Source organism: Oryzias latipes, chromosome 1 (assembly GCF_053564925.1).
Source record: "Oryzias latipes strain Hd-rR chromosome 1, Olatipes_Hd-rR_3.1".
Lineage (NCBI taxonomy): Eukaryota > Metazoa > Chordata > Actinopteri > Beloniformes > Adrianichthyidae > Oryzias > Oryzias latipes.
In genome coordinates, this window is record NC_136237.1 from 33,377,523 (window position 1) to 33,400,502 (window position 22,980).

Consider the following 22,980-nt stretch of genomic DNA (forward strand, 5'->3'; position numbering starts at 1 on the left):
AAAAGGTTTTTATTGAGAAAATTTCAAAAGTGCATAGTGATTAAGTAATTATTTGTTTAGGTTTTAATTTTGACTCAAAAGTCTTGTTTTTCTCTAGTAAAATACAAAAAAATATATACTTAAAACACAACCTATAAAAATGTAATGCACTTGTTTTTTGTTTGAGCCTAATATAAATAACAAAATATGCATATATACATATATATATATATATATATATACATATATATATATATATATATATATATATATATATATATATATATATATATATATATATATATATATTACACATGTGGATGAAATTAAAATATGCTTACAGGATTTAAATTCAAGAAAACTTAATTAATTCAAAATTAAGACAAGTTATTGTAAAAAATAACAAACTCAGATTGACTATTCTGTTTTTTCTCTTGTTATTTTCTTTCCAGTTTAATATTTCTTTTAAATTAATACTGGAAAAAAAACTGCAGCATTTTAACAAAAACAATTAAACAATCCCAGAACTAAAAAGCACAGACTTCCTTATTTGTCTGTTTCATCGAGACGATGACCTCTAAATGTCACTGGAATAATCGGTTTGCAGCACATTTCCCAAAGCTGAAAGTCTTCACACAAAAGAAAACAGATGTGGGCAGACCAGTGAGGTTCATGCTTTTTACCCTCTCATGGGTCCAGCGCTGCCAAAGAAATGGAAGCTTATGATCATGATGTAAAAAGAGAGAGGGGGGCGAAAAAGGGCATCAAGTTGTCTCTGGGGGTAAGAGCACCGTATCAAGAGGCATGCCAGTTTTCAATGGTCAATTTAATCAAAGACCAAACATAACAGCATTGCCTTTGACTCAACTCTCCCGTTTCTTTTGTTTGTTTTCCCCTGGACTCTGCTCGTGTCATCGTGGCCTCATGAGATAAAAGTAGACCCTAAGGTTTTTGGATCACTTTGTGAACCAAGCTATTTGTGTCTGTCTATGGACACGTTTTTATTATTCAAAAAGAAAGAAAAAAACAGCAGCAGGGCTTTGGCTGACCTATTCTCATTAACTAACAATATGTACTTTTTTAATGTGGCCTGCAGAACTATGTTTTTGGATTTCAACCCTTCCAGATTTCTATTTGCTTTTCTATGTGTTTTTGATGCAAAACAGAAAGACAGACCTGATTGTAATACATATCAAAAAATGTTAGCTGATGCCAAAAGCTGTCTACATGTGAAAGGAGCTTTTCTCAAGAGCTGTGTTTCCACTGTAGAAAACAAAAGCCTCCAAAAGTGACGGGAACCTTCAGTGTCAAGATTTCCTTTACTTAAAAAAGCTGAAGACATAAAAAACTTGTGAACAAGGATAATATACTCCACGACAAAGGTGTCATAGGAATCTAGGCAGGGGGAAGTAGGACATTTACCAAAAAAAAACAAAGATAAAACCTGAGCCATGAGGATGTTTTTCAGAGTATTCTTTCAACTTTTATCACCTCCTTAGTTATTCATCATCTTGAACCCTTTTTACTCCTCTTTCTTTCTTATTGCTCATTTTTTCCTCCTCTCCCACGACTATCCTCTTTTTTTAAAAGCTCCTAAATCTGGAGCTGTCCGTGATGAACGATGTGAGCTTTTATTTGTGAATCGTTGCTGTGGTCAGCGAGTTGGCCGGGAGCTGGTCACAGCTCCGGGACTTCGTTGGGCTTTCTCACAGCACCGTCCAAGGCATTACTACTGCTGTAGTGAGACGGAGGCGGGATCTGGCAGTGTGCACCGTGGAGTGTGGAGCGGTCACTGCAGAAATGGCAAAGCGAGCACATTTCACACCTCCCTCAGAGTGACTGCAAATTTCCTGTACTGCACTTTTGATTGGAAACACATTTGAAACATCTTTTCGTGATCACACATACAATGTACAAGAGAATGGAAAAAAATAGGAATAGGAACCAAACCCAGCTAACTATAGATCTTTTTTTTCATGGATTTTTCCAACGTTTAACAAATCATAAATTTAGGGGTTTTTTTCAGTTGAAACTTATTTTGAAAAATAAACATTAACGTTCAAAATTCCGTAAAGGTGGATCCAGTTTCCAATACTAAATAAATAGGTTATAGAAGGAAGTGTGTATTAATCTGGCAAACCCCTGGGACGTAGAGACCCACGCAGATGAAAATAGTGTTTTTGGTATTTTTAAGATCTTCTTGTGGCATTTTTCTTATACATAAAGAAAAGTATGCTTAAAATTGCATTACTAAGTATTTCTATCTCCGAGTTGTTGTTAATCAGGAGCAGAAAAAGTTCTATTAGAAAATGTTTGTAGCAGGGCCACAAGCTAACTGTTCCGCTACGTTCCAATGCATCCGCTTGCAGACAGATAGATCCATGTACGTCTTCCTATGCATCATCTGAGCTGGCATCTGGCTGAAATCTGTACGGCTGGATAGCTCCAATATTGTTAGGTTGTGTAAGCTAAAGGGAGAGAGTGTAAAAAAAAATGGATGACGGGAAGTGTGAGCAGGCTTACACTGTGCCAATGGTCTCGGCCACAGGCAAATTTTCGAATAAACTCCTGCCACTATGCAGATACTATGTCCTAGAAAGGACACACCTTCTTTGATTTTGGGCAAAAAATGTCATTATAATAATAATTACTTGACCACCGGGAGAACTTTTACAATAAATCAGAAGATGATCGGAGTGGGACCTAAAGCCAAAACTATGAACATCTATTATAACACATCAGACGTTCAACAACACTTGAGGGAAACGTTATTTTTTTTAACTGATGTTCTTAAACGATGATGTTTTTCTTTATTCAGTGTTTTCTGCTGTGGTGTGTTCTGCTCCGTTACAGAAAAGGATCCTTAAAGGCTGGCTGACGGCAGAACAGTCTGAGAAAGCCTGATGGCAGGCCTAGAGATTCCCCATGGCAGCTTTTGCCACTCTTTCATAAACAAAACACAAGACGTCTTTCTCTTCTTCCCACACCAACGGGGCTCTGGTGCTGCCAAACAGAACAATCATTATTATAGCCTCCTCTCCTTTCCAACAAGCAGTCTCTCCCATGCTCCCTCTGTCTCCGTCTTCCACAATATAAACAAAAGAGATCAGCAGAGGCTTTACCTCTGTGAGCGTAACAATAAAGGGGATGTTTAAGGAGACAAAACAAAAGTGTGTACCAGATCAAAGAGGAGCGGGGAAGACAGAGATGCTAAAGTCTGACAAAATGCAAAACGAATAGAAAACAAATAGCGATCGCATCTCATGTCTTTGCGACGCAGAGACCCATTGCAACGCCTCACTTTTCAGGGTGACATGTAAATACAGGCTGAGACATTGCTCAACTCACAAAATGTGTGTAGGAAACCCAAAGACAACGGTGTGGGAAGGCTTGTGACTTCTTGAGCATGTGCAGGAACGGGTTTTGCCCTTCGTCGTTCCGCCAGACTTGTGTCTGTGTAGCCCAGGGTTTCCCGAACCACAGCCTAATGAGAGCATTAGCTCTCTGGAAGACGATAAAAGTGCACGCACACACACACTGTAGCAGATAAGATAAAGCAGAAAGTGCGTCAACCTCATGAATGAACGGCGAACGATAGTGGGTTTTACTGTTTTGCTGTAAACCAAAGTAATACAGCAGCAACATTACAGAGACTGATGGAAAACTGAACTGTAAGTGTTGCAGAAGGTGGAAAGAATTTTCATTTTCATTTTTTCCTTGCACTTGAATGTGTAAAAAAGAAAAATTGAAAAAACAAATAATATATTAACTCCTGTTCATTAATAACAATTTATTTTATATTTATAAGAATTATAAATAAAGCTAGAGATTTCAAAATAAATGTCTCCCAAAACTGTTTAGACAGAGTGAGTTGATTTCCCCAAATAAAATGTATTTTTTAAAACACTTATAATATCAAACAATAAAAAAATTATAATAATGTTGTAAAAGCTCTCATGTTTTACCCAAAAAAACTTTTGAGCCAATGACAACAAGAAAATGTGAATAACAATTTACAACAACAAAAAAGAATTACCATTAAAATAGTGAGACAGACTGCCAACTACTTATCATTTAATTCCACCAAAGACAGACGAACAAAGTGAAGCTGGAGCTGCTGCCAGGGTTTGGCTCAGACTGCATGAGGTGTTTGGCCCTGACCGTGACTGCATGCATGCGTGCGTGTGTGTGGGTGTGTGTGTGTGTTTCACAGGCAGACAAAGACTGAGACCGTCTGTGATAGCATTTGGCAGCATATTAAAGGTTAACATGAGACTTTTGCTTAAGAAATTGTGTATATCTGGGCAGCCGCCGAAGTTTGCGTCTTATATACACTATACGGCTGGTTGAGTCATGGTTTGAATTTTCCAGAAAATTCCAGCTGAGATAATATTAGAGCATGAGCAGTGTTTGAACTCCCAGCCAGCAAATGGTGAAGTAGCACATATTTGGAGGATTTGGCTGTGAAATGTATTTTCTTAGAGTGTGTGTGGCTGCTGTGACTGTGTTTCTTGCAGCGTAGGGAAAAGAAAACAACACTACTAGTGTTTTGGCAGTGTGTGCAGAATCCACGGACTGGAAGCTAAGGGTGATGTTTGGCTGGGTGTGAGAGTGTGTATCCAGAATGGTGGCTGAGACACAACAATGTTTGGCTGTATCAAACTGAATCTCTGTGATAGTACTTGGCCGAATGCGTCCACTGTTTAGATGTGTGGAAACAATTGTGACTGAAACTGCAATTGGCTGTACCTGCAAAAGTGTGCCATATATTTTTAGTAGATTTTTTTCTGTGTTTTACGTTTTTGAATTTTGCCGCCCTTTGTGCGTGTGCGTGTGAAAGCCTTGGTTTGGGAGCCAGGTCCAGTTCATAGCTAGTGTTATGCAGAAAGCCAGGGCAGCATCAGCGCGCTCTCCAAGAGCAGCCGAGTCTCTGCGTTTTTTTTTTCTTTTTTCTCTAATAAAAAAATGCACATTTGGACTGTGTCCAAGTTATGATCCCCGACTAAAAAGATCTAATCACAGTACACGCATTTTTGTCATCATAAAATGTGCTTCCTTTAAACTAACATTCACAAAACATCATTTTAAACTGATGATCAACACATGTAGACGTTCTCAAGCACCAACCAGGTGAATTCTTTTCTACAAAAAGCATGAAACAGAGTCTGGATAAAACCAAAAATTCTTCATTTACAACCATGAACACAATTTAAACTTTTTTTTTATAGTTCACTCCAAAATTGTAGCCCAAAAATTGAAAAAGGGTGAAAAAATATACTTTGAAGGTTCTCTTTAAACGATTATTCCCTAATATTTGTTCTACACACATAAATTAAAAATATGAGAAAAATTGAGTTTTTTCCCATTAAACTGTTTAAATATGTTAAATGTTCTAAGATATAGTATCCATTTACCTATTATATTATTGTGTAATAATTTATGGCGTGTAATGTCATTTACCAGCTCCCCTCAGTTTACTTTGTTGGCACCTTATCAGGTCCCCTATCATGTTTGTGTCCTTGTGTGTGTGTGTGTGTGTCCGTGTGTGTGTTATTATGCAAAAAAAGCACTTAGAAATATGGATTTGAACTGTGCCCTTTTTTTGTTGTTGGCATTTTTCTTTACAACAGTCTGTCGTGCAGGTGGTAACGTACCTGGCGTGTGGACAAAGTAGGCCAGGTAAAGGTCCAGCTCCTTGACAGACACTCCGATGTGGTGTGGCTGAACACATAGACCAGGGTTGGTGCACTGAGGTGACTTGACCAGACGTTCGCCATCCGTACTCTCAAGGGGGCTGCCCTTGAACAGGATGACCATCACCAGGTCCAGCCGCCACACCTTGTCAGCCTGGCGCAGGCAATCGATGCGGCGGATCTTGCCCTTCTGGTCGGGGTTGGACAGCACACAGCAGGGGGGCTTTTTGCCCGTGATGGTGAGTACAAAGTCCTCACGGAACTCAGGCCGGATGTCCTTGCGGAGCTTGGCCAGTAGGCGGGAGGCCCACTTCTGCTTAATCTCTGGCTTCTCCCCAAGTAGCTCATCCTTCACTGCACGCTCTTCCTCCTTGGACATGCGCTTCTCGTGCTTCTTGAAGTATTTGCGTTTGCGGGCCTGCAGGTTGAACCAGGTGTAGGCGAACGCGCGGACATGGGGCAGAAGGGCCTCGATGAAGGGGTGGAATTCATCCTGGATGAAAGAAGAGGATGTGGGGTGGGTGGAGGAGGGTGGGAAGCAAGAGGAGGCGGACGACAGAGATGGGGAGAATGGGGGAGAGAAGGACGGGGAGAGAGGTAGTGGGGGTGAGGAGGGGAAAAGAGAAGACAGGCAGTTAGCACCGGCACGCAGCATGGAGGAGCAGAGCCTGCTCCGTATGAGCAGACGGAGAGAATGAGCGAGAGGTGCTAAGAGACTGAGAGAAAGAGAGACAGTTAGAGAGAGAGGGAAGGATGCTGTACACTAACATGGACCCACAACACTGCTTTGAAAAACTGCTGAATATGACGGAATGACCAGGGTAGAGATAAAAACGCCAACTGGAATCCATATATATTTGGGCCGTTTTTATTATTTAATTATTGAAATTTTTAAACTTAACTGCTCAAACATGAATGTGTCATGATTCATTTTAACAACTATTCGATTCATATCATAATTTGTGTTTGCTGACATGATTCATAGTTGATATTTGGTCATTTTGAAGGATCTGATTTGATCCAATTCACTGACTTAACATCGATCCAGGACATCTGTTTTCACACACTGTACTGTAACGATGGCTTGATCATTTTTTGCTGCCATCACATGTGTGTTGTCCTTCGTAATGCACTTGATTATTTTTACATTATAGTAAAGTAAACCTGCCGTGCCTAAATCCAAATGGTAAATTCCAATGTCAAATATTGATTGATCTCACTTTGAAATTATTTAATAATTGGTGTAGGTCGAATTGATTAACAACTTGCCTCAGACAGATCGATCTGGTCGGATAATAGGAACAGAAATTGATTCATCAGTTAAGTCGATTAACAAACTAGAGTTAGTTTGGTGTTTAAAAAAGTGAAACACGTCTGACAGAAAAAAAAACATGACAGCTAAGAAATGGCAAAATAGACAAACCCACACTTAAATAAAAAAAAATTCTACCAAAAAGGCACAAATGTTTATATTTTTAAAATATCATAAATATGCTTAAAAAATGCACTGATTTATAAAAACAAAGTATACACAAAGCAAGAATTATTTACCATTTCGCTCTTTCATGATAAATTCACTCCATCGATTACACTGAAACTTAAAAAGCCAAGCCAGAGCAGTAACTGGATTGTTGAGCACCAAGTATTGCTGTGAATTTTTGAAAACAAAAAAATTAGAAAAGATAAGCAAAAAAATAAAAACAGAAGCTGAGAAACTGTCCAATAAAAGCAGCGGGGGGAAAAGACAAATCTAAGAAAGAAGATGCAAGCCAAAAAGGGCACAGGTGTAATACCTGCACAAGAACACAGGAGGTACTGTGGCAGGAGGAGCAGTGGAGGTGCTGCACAAGAAGCACAAGAGAAGGAGAGGGAAGAAAAGTTTTTCAAATTCTCTGGCAAAAGAAAAAGCTGGACAAGCAAGAATGAAGTTGAATCAATTTGTGCAAAAAAAAGAATACATTTGTTCAAAAACACGAAAAAATATTTTTCTTTGCCTTAAAAATGGGTTGAAAAACATATCTTGATAAAAAAAAAATCTTGTTGGCAAAATGGCACGTGCTATTGGTGCAGTTCTGATCTGCATAGGAGTCACGCACTGGCAGAGAGATGGACAAGGGGGGTGCAGACAGAGGAGCAGAAGAAGGAAAAAAAAACCAACAAAACAAGAGGACCGAATAGATGTTGGAAGACTGAGCACGACCGCTGGCAAACCCGAGTGTAGCTTCTTTTTTCCCCCTCTTTTTCTCCTGCTCTGGCTCTCTCTTCCCCTCCACTTTCCGTCTCTAACCATTGACTGAGTGTGTGCCAACATGCAGAGGGCCCACCTATTTGGCACCAAGTCCCAAACAGCTCAGCCAATGCGCAAGCTCCTCGCACTCAAAGGGAGGGAAGAGGGAGATGGCAAAGGGAGAAGCAAAGAGGTGGGGGTCTGGATGGTTGGTGGCTGGTAGTAGACAGCAGGGAAGGAGGTGGATTGTGTGTGGTGGAGGCAGAAGGCACGTCATTAGCCAAATATACAAGTTCCAATCTACTGCTGAGGCAAAGTCCAGAGGATATAAATTTTACATGCACCCACCCAGCCCTCTGAAGATCCCCAACTCTCCTCTCGTCCTTCGTCACCATCATGGTCACAGCCATCCCGATGAGGCGCTCTCCAGCCCTGCATCCCCCTCCTCCAGAAACACCCTTCTCCTTTCTCTCTGTCTCTGTGCTCGCGTTACACTACCTTGGCATGAGATGGCATGAGAAAACACAGACCCAAAATCCCACTAGACCCTGAGACCGGCAGCTGCTCCTGGATTTACCACACAAACAAAGAGAGGAGGGAGGGGGGAAAAGAAAAAAGACCCCCACCCCCAAACAAAAAATGCCATCCAAAAACATGCTCTCTCGTTTCAAAATGCACTCTTACATCCAAACTGGCCCTTTCTCCCACTTCGCTCTCAATTCCATTTTAATAGACCAGACAGTACAGACATAGAAACACATTAAAAGTTTCTGTTTCAAAATTGAGGATTAATCCCATTTGTGGCTGATGGACAATTCACTGGCCCCTGGAACGTCCTGTGGTCTTTGGCGTCATGCACGCAGCCAATGAGCACCCCACTCTGCTCAACTCCAACTGAATACTTAAACAGAGGATGCCCTCACTGTTATTCCCAAACTCCTTTGTCTCCTACTTTGTATTGGCTACGACCGGAAGAGCTGTTTTCCAAATGCAGATTCAACATATTTTAATTATCTTGCATTGTGAGAGCCACAGAAAAAAGCATAACTAGGATGAAAATCAGCTAAGGGTACTTCCCTTATGCTGCATCTTGTCTGCTTTTCACCAGCAAATCCATGTGGCCTCAGGGGGACAATGTGTTCTCCTTATCATGAAAAAAAAAGATCTCACCAAGAACCCATTCAACCTAATCTGCTGTTAAAAAACAATCTCTCTCTTGTAATTAGAAGTGTGTTTAATGTCATTTTCCACAAAAACCAAAACCAGAATGGAGCGCATGTGCTGATTTGTGCTGCCCATTAAACTTGAATTAGTCCACGAGGCTCACAGGAATTACGAGGATATTGTCAAAACTGGAACCTCACAGTCGGTCACTATAAAAAGCTAACTTGTCATATGACAAAGTTGGAGGAACAGCTATGTGATTGCAGTTTGAAGCCACCTGCTGTTCAGTGGGACAAGCTGTCTGTGTGAATGCCTTATAAAGGCTAGGGTCATCTGGTTGGCTACCAGGACCGTCAGATTTAGTGGGGCCAGCCCCTTCTGTCGGGGTCTAACACAGGAGCTTCAGCATGGATAACTGGCTGATCTACTGACTGGTTGGCAAGTGGGCTGTAAGGCTGGCTGACAAGCTTTAGCCCCTGTGACTGGCTGGATGAGTAACTGGTTGGAAACCCAGGTGGGAAGCTCACTGACTAGTTGGGGTGGCTGGCTGGCTGGCTGACTGGCTGGCTGACTGGTCGCTGATTCTGAGCTGGGATGAGCTGGGCCTCCTGCCTCTTGTTCACAAAATCCTCAAACCCAAACACAAATACGATAGAGACAAAAGAAAATATTAAATTAGCCAAGAAATAATCTGTTAATATTTTTTTCAATGAGTAAAGATGTAGAAATGTCCTTTTATTGAAAAAAAACCCTCAGATGTGACAATGAAAAAAAGTGCAATCTACCAAGTGATCCTGCCGTTTGCTCTAAAAACATTAATATTCTTATAGGTAAGACAGTTTTCACCTGGAAGAAAAAAATAGCCCATCTGCTAAAACATGCAGCACTACTGCATATCCCCTTCCAAGTCATTAAATCTTCATATAAAGTTTTAGGAAAAAAGGAAACACACCATAATGGTACTCTTAAATCCACATTATTAAACACTGTTGTAAAAAATGAAAAATAAAAACACTAAAAAAATCCTTCATGCCTTACAAACACTGCCAAATGCACAAAATGTGAACAATTTACACAATCTTTTATTCTTTTGGCAGAAATCTTAGACTGCTTGGCTCCACACGATTTAATTTTTCCCTTTTCTTGACATTTTTTATGATCACATTTATTTCAAGTTTTAGTAAAAAAAAAATCTGTTAAAACATTTCTGAAAATAAAAAAAGGGTGATACATGGTTCTGTATCCCTTTGTCTCATCGTGCCATCTTTCTTCTAATAAGGGAGAGGGTGCACCCACCACCACTAAATCAATCGTGGGGCCGGAAAAGGATTAAACAATTTACAAAAGGGGGGGTATAACATAAAATAAAAATGAAGCAAAATATGACATAAAAAGAGAGAATTTACGCACAAATTTACGCGTGTTTATTTTTTTGAAGCCCTTGTTGACGCATTTCTGTTCATAAACAGGAACTGCCTCGTCTTTCCACCTTAATTAGGCCCTGAAGGAAGTTATTTAAAATAAAAAATAACAAATTAAAAAAAAAAAAACACCACACTCTCTGTTCTCACCGTGTCTCGTTGATGGCTGTCTAAGCAGACACTTTAGTTTAGGCAAACAAGTCACAAGCTTTCTCAACTTTCACGGACACAGCTCACGTGCCTGTTCAGAAAATGCTTCGTTTTTTGTTGTTAAATAATTAAGTTAGACTCTTGTTATTCTATTAATGCACTTGTTTCCAATTATAAGCATATATTTTAAATCCGGAATAAGGTTGATTGAACGGCCCTTCGAACATCCCAGTCCACCTTAAACAAAGAGTCCAGGAGTGCGTTCAAAGTCGAGCGGCAAGGGATGGAAAAAGGAGTTGCGGGCCCGCTATTCCTAAAGGAATACAAAAATCAATGACTGAGGCTTTAAAAAAATGTTCCATTAAATGCTACATATTGCCCGACGCTGAGAAACACTTAATAAAGTCGCCTTTAACACAGTTTGAACGTGATTAATATCTGTCAGTGTTAAATTATTTCCAAGCTTGACCGTGAACTGTTTCCAGAGTGCTGAAAATAGTGCTAATAAAACCTGGGATGAATTTCTGATATTTATTATACTGGACAAAAAAACTCCAAAGGTGTAAATATAGAAACATGGGATCAGAACATCAGATTGTGCTAAATCCTGCAGGGTTCTTCAGCCACACTTGCCACACTTGGATTATTTAATTTTGACCCCAAAAAAAAATCATAAAGTTTAACCAGATCTTTTAAAAAGGGAAAAAATAATACATTTAGATATATTAAAATTACTATAAAAAGGGGGACATAGTAGAAATCCTCTTGAAATAACGTTTGTAATATTAACAATGAAAAAAATTGCTTGCTTCATTTGTTTCTTAATTTTCACTGCATGCACTCATAGAAGACACACACACAGAAAGCTGATAAAGCGATTGTGTCCCACCTAGAATTGAACTTTTATGTCTTTTGTGTACAAAAAAAATATATTTAATAATGAACATTTGACACCAATGGATTATTGTGTAATCGAGTGTGTGTCATGACAGCTAAAGCTGGTTTATATATATTTGGTTAAAAGGCTTAACTCAGTGGACCTGGCTCTTCACATAATTGAATTTCCCCCCAACTGGGTTTAAATCAAAAATGATTTTATCTGGGTAGCATAAGTCTCATGATTTATGCCCACTATATCCTAAAAAAAGAAAGTCATAAATCGGAAGGGAAAAACTTTTGCGTTTTTAGTAATTTTCCAAAATAAAAGCATGAGTAGATTTAAGGAGAAGTATTCTACAACAATAAAAGTTAGCAGAATAAATTGGGGGGGGGGAAGTAAATTAGACAAATAATATATTTTGGGGGTGATGGGACAAGTATGCACTTTAATATCCCAAGGACTTAGAAAAATATGAGAAAAGTGTCTTTCCCCTTCTGTCAGTCATTTACATCAGAAGGCTATATCATTTTTCTCTTTAAAACTGCCTCATTGCTAGATTTCCATCCAGTTCAAAAGCTTCTCATTCATTATAATCCCAGAAAAGAAAAAAAAATCCCCCTTTGTGCTCCTTTTTGTCTCAGTGCTACAGATTGATTTTAAATGTGTGACTGTGCATCATTTGTAATTACGGCTGTTTACACACTGCAGCACTACTATGTGTGAAAGTCTGGAAACGATTTGTGGCATGAAGCTGTGAGGGAAAGACAGCGAGAGCAGGCGTTAAGCAGCTCCAGAGACACAGGGACCGACAGCAAGCCTGCGCTCCGGACTTGAATGCGGACTTGGGTAACGCTATCCTCAAAAATGCCTTCTCGCTTGTATGATGAGTTTCTCAGTTTCAGCCTCAAGTGTGAGCGCATCAAATCAGGAGCTTTATGGAGCTTTTCAGACTTTTTCAGTTGAAATTGTTTAGAGATGTTTGGTGTTTTTAAATGTAGATACCTGCAAAAATATATATTTCAAAAAGTACTTCATTCTGTGTTCAGAAAGCACCAAGTTGCTGCAGAATTTACGTACTCAGATAAATACAGACTGCAGCACTTTTATCGTGTAATAAGTGTCTCCAAATACACAAATGCCAAATGCATTTAGCATTGCTGCTGTGGCTTTTTCCGACAGGACGTCGCAATAAAACTGAGCACAGCATTTCCACTTGACAAGGGCAGCCATTCCTGATAAGTTCAAGTAGGCAGTGTGACTCCGGGTGATGATCTGTGTGTGATGGACGGTGGCAGCACTGCTTTAGCTGCACAGGAAAGACATACTGTCTGTCTCACACTTAATGTCGCTATGTGAAGCGCAGCTCCACACACTGACACAAACACACACACACACCTCTGGTTTTCCAGTCGGCACATGCCAGCGACACAGACTGGCTACCATGCCCTGCGTCTACAGCTGCAGCGAGGGCTTTGAAACTCCTGATTAGCAAATGCGGCAGGATTCAAGCAGATAATGAAACCCGATATCCCCCTCCCCTCCCTCCATGCCCTGTTCCAGCAGAAGCCAAGGCCTGCAAGTCCTCGCACAAGAGATGCACTATTGAGAGACTTTCTCCACCATCACTCTTTCACTCCCCCTCATTCTTCTCCTTCTCCCTGGTCCCTGTTCTGCCAGTCGTAAAGGCGAGATGCCAACTTCTCTGCGAAAGCTGGGCAAAGTGCCCTCACCCTTTATGCAAATGACTTACAACTACCCCAACTCACACATACATTTGGTGCCCTCCCACTGTCAACTATTCTCCCTTCCTTCATTTAGTCCTTTCACCTCTCATTGTGCGCTCTCCCTCCAACACTTTCCCCCTTTCCTGCACTTCAAAACGTTGCTTCACTCACCCTCTCACTGCATTTTCCTTTGCTCTTTCCATCTCAATTGCCATCCATCCTCTAGTATCTCTCACTCCGCTCCTCCTCAAATACTTTCCCCTTCCCCACTTCTTTGCTCGTAGATGGCTCGCCTCACCCATGCTTTAGCTTCATTCCTCAGCCAGTGCCAGACACCCAAGAGCTGAAACTCCCTCTTTCTTTCTACACCCAGCCACTCATGCCGCAACTCACCCTTTGGCACCCCTCTGAAAGGGGTAAATACTTCTCCAACAAAGATGACACTTTTTAAGTGTAGCAGTTTGTGTTGCTGTTCGGTTGCAACTATACGATCGCAAAAAAGGCGGAAAACGACTTTTTTTTGCACATTCATTCATGCCTTTCATGTGAATTTATTCACTGTTTTTTGAAAAAATGAAAAAAAACGATTGTTCGCTTATTCCTGTGTTTCTGCTGCACTGACAAATCTTTGTAAACTCATTCGAGTGACAATAGTTTCAATAAAGTTTGGGCTACGTGGCTTTTTTTTTCACACAATCACATTTTTTTTCTATTGAAATAAAATTAGCTATCAATCCATTTTCTTAACCTTTTGTTTCTCTGTCGGTGTGAAGGAGCCACCAGAGCCTGTCCTGTCTACTGTTGCAGGGCACACGCCAGCCTGTCGCGAGGAAATGTTGTTATGTGTATAATATTTAAGACTATTTCAGCTTTAAATTAATTACAAATCACTTGTATTTTTGTACATTTATATGCCCCAGTAACTGTCCGGGGGTTGCACGCTGCATTTGCCCAACAGTAGCTGGATTGGCTCCAGCAACCCAGTGACCCTGAACAGGAATGAACGGCTATAGAAAATAGATGGATGGGTATCTCAGTCCTGTGAAATCTGACAAAAACTTGGAAAGCTGTACTTCATCGACAGGAGGGTTGGCAAATATAAAAAATAGTTGGAAAGGATTCACAGGTAAACACCTGTATCACTGGTGTGAAAATGTGGGAGCAAAGCTGATTCAAAGACCCACTCAGATTAAAATGGTGTTTTTGGTGTTTTTAACCTGGTCTTGTGGCATCTTCCCATAATAGAGGACAAATATAAAGAAAATTAAGCTCAATTTTGCATTTCTAAGTATTTCTTTATTCAAATTATTGTGAATCAGGAGCAGATGAAAAATGTCGTAAGAAAAATCTTGTAGCTGTGACGTAGAAGCTAAATTGTCGGGTTAAAAGCTTCCTGCTCCATTCCATTTGGATCCATCCACTTGAAGACGTCTAGATCCATGTACGTCTTCATTTTCCTCGTCCGAGCTGGCTTCTGCCTCAAAGCTGATGGCTTCAATATTGGTCGCCATGTTGTTGCAGCATTAATGTTAGGTTGGGATTGTAAGCTACTGGCAGAGCACGTAAACAAAACAATTATGGGAAGTGGGGGCAGGTATACTTGATGCCAATAGTCCAGCCCACAACAATTTTAGATGAACTCTGCAGAAACTATGTCCTGGAAAACAACACATGTTTTTGATTTGGGCTAAAAATGCCGTTATCATAATTAAAAGACCACTGGGAACACTTTTAAAATAGATCAACAGAAAATTGGGGTGGGACTTTAAATTCTGTAAAAAATGAACAAAGTTACGGTTTTGTATCTCTAAAAAAATATAAAACCAGGTAGCCACAGTTTATTGTGTCCAGTTGAGTGTGGGGAAAAGTTCACACTACATTTGTGTTTCCACATCAGTGACCCCGTCTATCAGGAACATGAGCATGCAGTAATTCTGCTTATCGTATGAGCTGCAGATTTGGCTGCGTCGGGTTGGCACTGTGGGGGTTAAATGTGGCCTGCTCTCTGTGGCATGATATGAGCTGGGCCTATGCCTGTGCACTCTGCCTTGTCTGCTCTGAGCTGTGGATATAAGGGTCAAGTGTGGGTGGCTGCTCCAAGTGGCTTCTTCTGTGTCTCTGAACGCAACTGGGTTAAAAAGTGATCAGTCCATCTGGCCCTCTGGGAACTATGCCTTATTCTCTGTTTTGCTGGACAGAGTTCATGTCAAAGAGAGGTGCTCTTTTGATATGGATCGTGCAATGTCAGGGTTAAAGTTCGCTCTGACAGTTTTGGAGAGGCATATTCCCCGTGGAGCAACTGCTGTGCCAGGCCAGAAGAAACGCTCAAATAAAGGAGAGGCAAGAAACAAAGAGCTTTCAAAACCACACAAGGCTTGGTGTGAACAATATAGGACAACAAGATATATCATTCTGAAAGTTTTATCTTCTCAACCACAGCTTTTTCTTTTTTTAAATTCAATCTCTCCATCACACTGATAGACGTGTGTTGGAGACGGGCGCCTCTGGGAGAGCAGTGCGAGTAGTTATCTCCACTGCAACCATGATCACTGGCTTCTCCAGCCTAAACTAGCACCTCATTCAGACCTCAGGAGCACCACAGCACCACAGGCAGACAGCCATAAATAAGTACATGTCCTCAGAGAGAACATAAAACAGAGAGAACCCACCTCAGTAGAACAGCACCTCACAAACAGGTCTGAAAAAAAACCAAAAAGATGGCCCAAATCGAGAAAAGTAGAGCTTGGACTCAGTATGAAATTGCAAGTGCAATTGCATTTACAGTTTTGTGGCTATAAAACCAAATTTTCAATTCTCTGATTTCTTTAGCTGGTGTAAGTAACAGAAAATAGAAAGATGTGGGTTTCAGTTTTAGTGGTAATACCTGCCTAATAGTTTGCATGTGGGACCATTGACGGCAGCATTTTACATTATCTGGTCTATTGTGCTAAGAATTGTGTGAATAAATAGGATCCAAATGGAAATAAACTAATTTATAGAAAATATTAATTTTAGAGAAAGTTGATAAACCTTGAGCAAAGCTGGTCGGATGTGAAGTAGCAGCCAGTCTCCATTTATAAACAAGTGATCGTATGGAAAGATAGTATCACAGAGAAGTGAGCCAACAAGAAAGAGCTGGACAGAAAGCAGCGAGAGCTGCCACGTCAGACGCTGCCGAGGCTTTTTGGCTGTCACGACTGAAAGACACGCACGCAGAAAGAAAGTCTGCGCGTGCACACGCCTACACACACACGTGAAGTATGGCTTCCACACAAGGGTTTGCCTTTGCACCGCCGGCCAAGCCTGACACCCCCTGCTCGGCGTGGCCATCACCGCTGTCTTTCTGTGAGTCAAACCCATGGAGCCGCTCCATGTACAACACACACAGATCCTAAGAATAAAACCAGCACATCCTTCACAGCCACAATCCAGAAAGGGCCTGGACTCTGTTCCCCTTTTCACATTATTTTTTACGTCCTGATGTTTCAACACTAACATTTTACCAGGTTCTAATGGATATTATTTAGTAATTTGCCAAATAATCACAAAGCAGACGACACCATATCATCAGTACTAAAAAAATAAAAAGCATAAACGTTTATTGAGGTTAGCTTTTTTACTTCCTTATAAAATTGCATTATAGAACACAACAGCCCTATTGTTTCTGCAAACTCCCTTTTGCAGGGAGGAAAATTGGCATGTTATCGCAAGAAGCTCCACACAGATTTGATTTCTTAGATAGAAGACAACAGTATCCTCTGGAATAGTTTTATAATTCATAAATATTCATTCGTCTCACAGAAGGAATCTATGAAACACCTTATAGGGTAAATAATGGAAAGAGAAAGCATTTTTTTCATAGCCTTTATGCTCCATGCAAAGACAGACAGGAGTAGCAAAGTGGCTTTTAAGCTCATCGAATTCAACATATCCCAGATAAGACTGTGGCCCTTTCCTGAGGGAAAGAAAGGAGCAGCGAAAAGGGGCTGGAAAGAATGAGGTAAACCAGAGAGATTCGCGGCAGAGCGAGAAAGTCGGGGGAGTTAAGAGATGCAGCAGACACAGATAAGTGAAAGAGGGGAAAGGGCAGAAAAAAATGAAGCAAGAGGAGGAAAAAAGAAAGAAAATAAAGTTTTTGGACGTGCATTTGCCTTTTTTTTTAATGTAAGTAGATCCGGTGTCAAGCAGCACAAAGAAACCCTAAAGACACTGAACAGCTCCTGCCTGCTTCTTTAGCGGGACTTTATTATCTACGTGAAAGGCGTCTCACACACACACACATCGGCCAACATCATCAATCTCTGCTCTGCAGAGTTATAGAAACTCGCGCAAAACCTTTTATGCACTTTATGGTGTTTGGGATTTATCAAGGGCAGCCACAATCCAGGAATACCTCAGAGAACACAAACGCACAAGAACAAATGTGAGCTACAAGCACAATTCTATTAACAGATGAAGAAGAAAAAAAAGACTTTTCACAAATGTAAAAGACAGGTGCCACAGGTCAGAGAGCGTGCAGTCAACAAACAACCGTTTTTATCACTTGTATATCCAGAAATGATCAAGTTTAAACTTTAAAAAAAAACTTCTCAACTTCATAGTTGAACTCCTCTCTTTAAATTCCAGAGAAAATGTTCAAACAGTATTAATTCCACTGCCTGGAAAAGGGACGGCCCTTTCCCGGAGCAATCCATAACATCTGAATATAAAAATAAATATGAAGAGGGGGCGCGCTCTGTGCTGCAAGGAAGCGGGAAAAAAAATGTCTGGAAGTTTGACGTTTCTCTATGTTTTACCTCCATTTAACAAGTATCATGCACGCACACACACACACACACACACACACACACACATATATATGTATTCTTTTACTCTTGTATTTTAGATCACTTCTATCACTTCCCTTTTCATTTTCTCACTTTTTTTAATTAAACTACCCTTTCTTTAATCACTATTCTTCGTCTTTTCACTTACTTTCTCTACTTGTCTCACTCTCTGCTGGACGCCCCTTTGCCAGTTAACACACCACAAGCCAGAGGGAGGACCGCAAGAATGCTTAAATCAGCATAATTAGGCCTGTGTGTACTTTAAACACACACGTTTCCCCAAAGCTTGGACCCCTGCCACCCGTACACTGCTGTGCGCGCAGCCACGGCCTGTCTCTTTGAGTCAATAAACACAAACATATCAGCAGTCAGTCTCCCAAACGTTTACACAGTATTCACACAAATACATATGCATGGCACAGGGTGAAAAATGAAGCTGTAGGCTGCTAGCATCAAACTTTATCCCAACCAGCTGAAGCCTCGTCCCTCATCCAGCTGTCATCGCCGAGGCCCAAACCACCATCACCGCACTGACACTCTTTGACCTCTTTCTCCACACAGCTCAGGAGGGGGGAGAGGAAAAAAATGTTTTAATATAAGGACTCCAAATCCAAAATGTTCACGTTTTTTTGACATTTTTTTCCACAGGCAAGCCAGTGCACATTAAGCAAGAGCACGAACTAAAAAAAAAGCTGGGTTTGTGGTTTGCTTTTTTCCCCCCACACACATCTGCATGTGTTTTAGATTTTAGTGGGGCATTAACAAACAACAGCCTGCTGGCGATTCTATGGTGCTTAGCTGCATATGGGGATTATCAGTAGTCATTACAGCCCATTTAATAGTAATCACCACCATCAAAAAAGGATCAGTCTTAGCATGTGATATCTGGACGGCTGTGAACTTGCAGACATTTGTCCTCACTTTGAATTTCAATTTTTTACACTTGCGAGTGGCGCACGTCTGGGTCTTTGTGTTGCTCGGCTCGAGCGACCGCGTGTGAGCAGAACAGCGGCGATGACACTTGTGAGTTTACGCTCAGCAGGAGAGAGTAAAAGTGAGTGACTACAACCCCGCTCAAAGACATCCAATAAAAACACTACAATCCCTCCATCAGGAGTTTACACACTCCAGCTGCAGAAGAAGCTTCAGGGGCAGGACGACGCCGAGGCCTGAGGGCTGCTCCTGCATAAACACAGCACCAAACTCGCTGAAATATGGCCGCGAAAGGGGGAGGTGTGGCAAACATGAAAGGCCTGACAGTATTTTATTTATTGCTAAATCTCATTTCCTATACAGGGATATGTATAAAGCCTCAGTAATACCAGAAGGGACTCGCACCTCTGACTTTGTGTTGCCATAGAGTTTGAAGGTCATGAAAGCAAAACATAACGCTGATTTTAAATCATTGATAGGATCACAAAACAGTTTATACAACCTTGTATTGCTTCTAGCGTCAGAGTGCAACCCAGAACATTCGGCTCAGTCTATTTGAAAAGAATCTATATTCTCGGGTGTTTTGATTCTGTTAATATGAGGAAAATGGTCACAAAAATACCACTCTGTTTGTCTGCTCAAACACGCAGCCTGATTTCTCTCGCTGCTCACACATTTGCTGCGTAGGGGTTTAAACAAGGTAAAGATATGATATGTTACGCAACAGCTTATAGATTTTTCCACCCTTGGCTGGCAGCCAGTGCTGTCGACGAGGGGGGGGGGGGGGGGGTGATTTACAGTGAAGCATACTTTGTTCTACAAAGTCTGACTCACCAACTGAATTCCCTGGCAGCTAATGAGACCACCAGGCCTCCACGAACAGTAGTCCTGCACTCGACGGAGGGGGTTAGTGTCTAGTTGTTGTAACGGAAGCTAAAGTTGTGGCGCACATGGACTGTCTAGGCGTTTTTTGTCCATCGTCAAACATATTGATTTAGTCTGGCAGATTTGTTAGCATCACTCTGTTTGCTTCAAATGCTCACGTAAACCAAAATAAATGACCTTTATTTGCAACATGCAACAGTGTGGGGTGTCATGGCCACAGAAAATGAATGACGATACTAAAAATCTTTTTTTTTTTATGTTCTTTATTGCATGAGTGATGACCTCGAATTGCAGATGTTGCAGAGTTTTCCAAACTTCTAAAAACTAAAGTGAGTTTGAAAAAGTTGGTACGTCAGTTTGTTCTTTAGTAAACACCCTGCCTTTTAGCTGTGGTGACTCTGATGTCAATTGATGAATCTTTGAAAGCCAAGCATACGTCAATGGGGCCTCTGAAAACACATGCCACTGCTGCTACCAAAATGTCCTTAGGTGAAGGGATTGGAATGCCAGGTTGACTAGACGCAATTTGAGTTTCGTAAAGACAAGAAAGTACAGGTTGGAGCTAATGAATCATGAGGGGTGACTTATTGCAACACGGCCCAATAAATGGACTGACAGAGCAGTAAAAAAGGCTTGTTGCCACAACATGAAGTTATTGTTCTAAGCTTGTGGTTCAATCAAGCCCCCCACCCTCCATTTCTGAATTTGGTGCAGACCCAGAAGAACCAAATGTTGCAGTTGCTGAAAAGACCACTGGAGGCTGGTGTCAAAAGGGGACATTTTCCCATTGACTCTGATGTTAAAAAGTCAATTTTTACACCAAAAAACAAAAAAAAGAAACCTAGTAGTAGGTTTTAAGGTTGTCATCTGGACTTGGTTTTTAAAGTTGAAGACGTTTCACCTCTTGTCCAAAAGGCTTTGTCATTTCTGAAATAGCTGGTAAAATTATTTTTTAAAAATTTTCAACTCATATGGTGTCCATATAATTTTTATGTGTTTTTTTTAGCCTTATTAGAACTCTTAACAGTTGATATTTTATTTACTTTATATCACTGCCTTTTTCCCAGGAAATCCCACCCAACTCACTGCAGTTTTGTGAGTCACCAAACAATGAGAATGTGGAAGATACCATTCTAGAGTGGAGGGAATAAAAGAGGCAAAGGTGAAATGAGATCTTTGACATTCTCATTGACTGGTTATAACTCATTATATTATTTTTTTCAGTGTAAAGTGTTTTATTTTTTGAGCTTCAGCTGTGACTCTTTACATTTTTGACAAAATACAGCAGAATTAAACTAATCAAGTTTTACTACTATTGTGAGCTGACTTTTGTAACTCTTTAAAATCCCATTAAGAAACTTAGAAGCCTCTTGAGTTCAGTTTTTCCTGCACATGCAAATGTCAACTTTTGATCTATTGTAAAAGCATTACCAGTCATCTTTTGGTTATGACATTTTAAGCCAATTTTTTTTTTAAAAAGGTGTCACTTTCTAGGACATAGTTTCTTCAGAGCGGCAGTAGTTCATTAGAAATTGTCTCTGAGCTCTTGGCGGACCTGTTGGTGTGGTGTAAGCCTGCCCCCGTTTCCCATCATTCCTCTAGATACACCCCCTCACAACTCCAATCTAACATTATCAATGCAACAAATAAGGGGAGCAATATTGGAGCCATCCAGCTGTACGGTTTTGAGCCGGACAGCAGCTCAGATGAGGAAAACAAAGACGTAATGAATCTATTTGTCTACAAGTGGATGCATCCGAATTGAGCGGAGCAGGAAGCTTGTAGCCCACCAATTAGTTTGCAGGTAATTATGCATTTAATTTGCTCCTGATTCACAATGATTAAAAAAGACATACTAAGAAACGCCATGTAATACTTAGTTGTCTTTATATCTTTCCTCCATCATGAGAACAACTAGAACAACAAGAACATGTTAAAAACACCAAAACATGCTTTTCATTGGAGTGAGTCTTTAAACTTTAAACTTCAACAAATGTATCACTCGTGAAAATTTTATGAGAAAGGCCAACGTTTTTTGGGGGGGATTCCAATAAAAAAGAAAGTATTTATCTAAAATTGGATTCATGTATTTGTAGGTTTTTAGGGCCCTTGCTTGTTGCATATCAGCTTTCATAAATTGCAAACATTTTAAAGCTTAAATGCACAAAGTAATGAGCGTGCACAACAGACATCTCCGTACTGAGTTCCAAAAAAGAGAAGATGCCCAATCTGTTCTCCATCACATAATTGCCTGTCAGGATGATCAATTTTAATGTTTTCTCGGGTTACTCAGCCATTGCATGAGATGCATATGTTAATAAAACTTCCTATGTAAGGGTGTTATTTTCCCGCCTGGATTACGGCGATACCATACTTCTCACACAAGGGCGTTTTTTACAGAGCGGATCTGGCCCAGGACTCGCACATTGAGGTTTTTCCTTACTGCCTTAATTGGGCTCTTAATGCTGGACACAGGGTGTACTTCCTCTAATTAGCCATATCTATAGCGTACGGGAGGGTGATGAATGCACGCATGTGTAAAATCCTCTTTTGAGCAACTGCAAGCTAACTAAGAGCTTTAATTTCACGCTACGCTGCATTGTCCCATTCAGTGGGGTTAACCACACACACAAAAAAATGGGCTCTGAGAAAAATCAAAAAGAGTGAAGAACACACCAATGACTCAAATAGAAGGGGGGATGGAAAAAGACGGAGAGAGACAAACAACAACAACAACTGAATCTCATCCTCAGACAATGCAGATCTCTCACCAACCGTTACTTCTCTTTGAAAGGGAGCTAACTGAAGAGGTGGAAGGAGTAGAGGAGGAGAAAGAGCTTTGAGCAGCTGCAAAGAAGAGTAATTCACAAGCATTCTTTCATCCTTACTTTCATCGATGTTTTCGCTATATCGGGGTCCCATCTTGCTGCCATACACCTGTTCAAATCATTGTGGCACATCTGATTCACACATGAAATTCAAACTTTTTCTAAAACAGGCCACTTAATTTAACACTTTATGGGCTTCAGAATTTATTTGCCCTATGCCTGAGAAAAAGCTTCTTTTTTTTTTTTTTTACTTAATCTGCCCTTCTATGT

General features: G+C 40.6%; 1 protein-coding gene across 50 annotated transcripts in view; it reads right to left on the reverse strand.

Annotated features, from left to right (window-relative positions):
* nfixa (nuclear factor I/Xa) overlaps positions 1–22,980 on the reverse strand; it is a 110,417-nt gene that overhangs the window by 73,433 nt on the left and 14,004 nt on the right. For 27 of the 50 annotated variants that reach the window (XM_078945858.1, XM_078945991.1, XM_078945869.1 and 24 more), the window contains one exon: positions 5,634–6,165. In XM_078945858.1, coding sequence (XP_078801984.1) covers positions 5,634–6,165 — 532 coding nt within the window. Of the gene's footprint in view, positions 1–5,633; positions 6,166–7,223; positions 7,980–8,247; positions 9,344–10,634; positions 10,898–22,980 lie in introns of those variants that run through there. The other 23 variants (XM_078945943.1, XM_023955619.2, XM_023955597.2 and 20 more) reach the window with 4 other exon arrangements.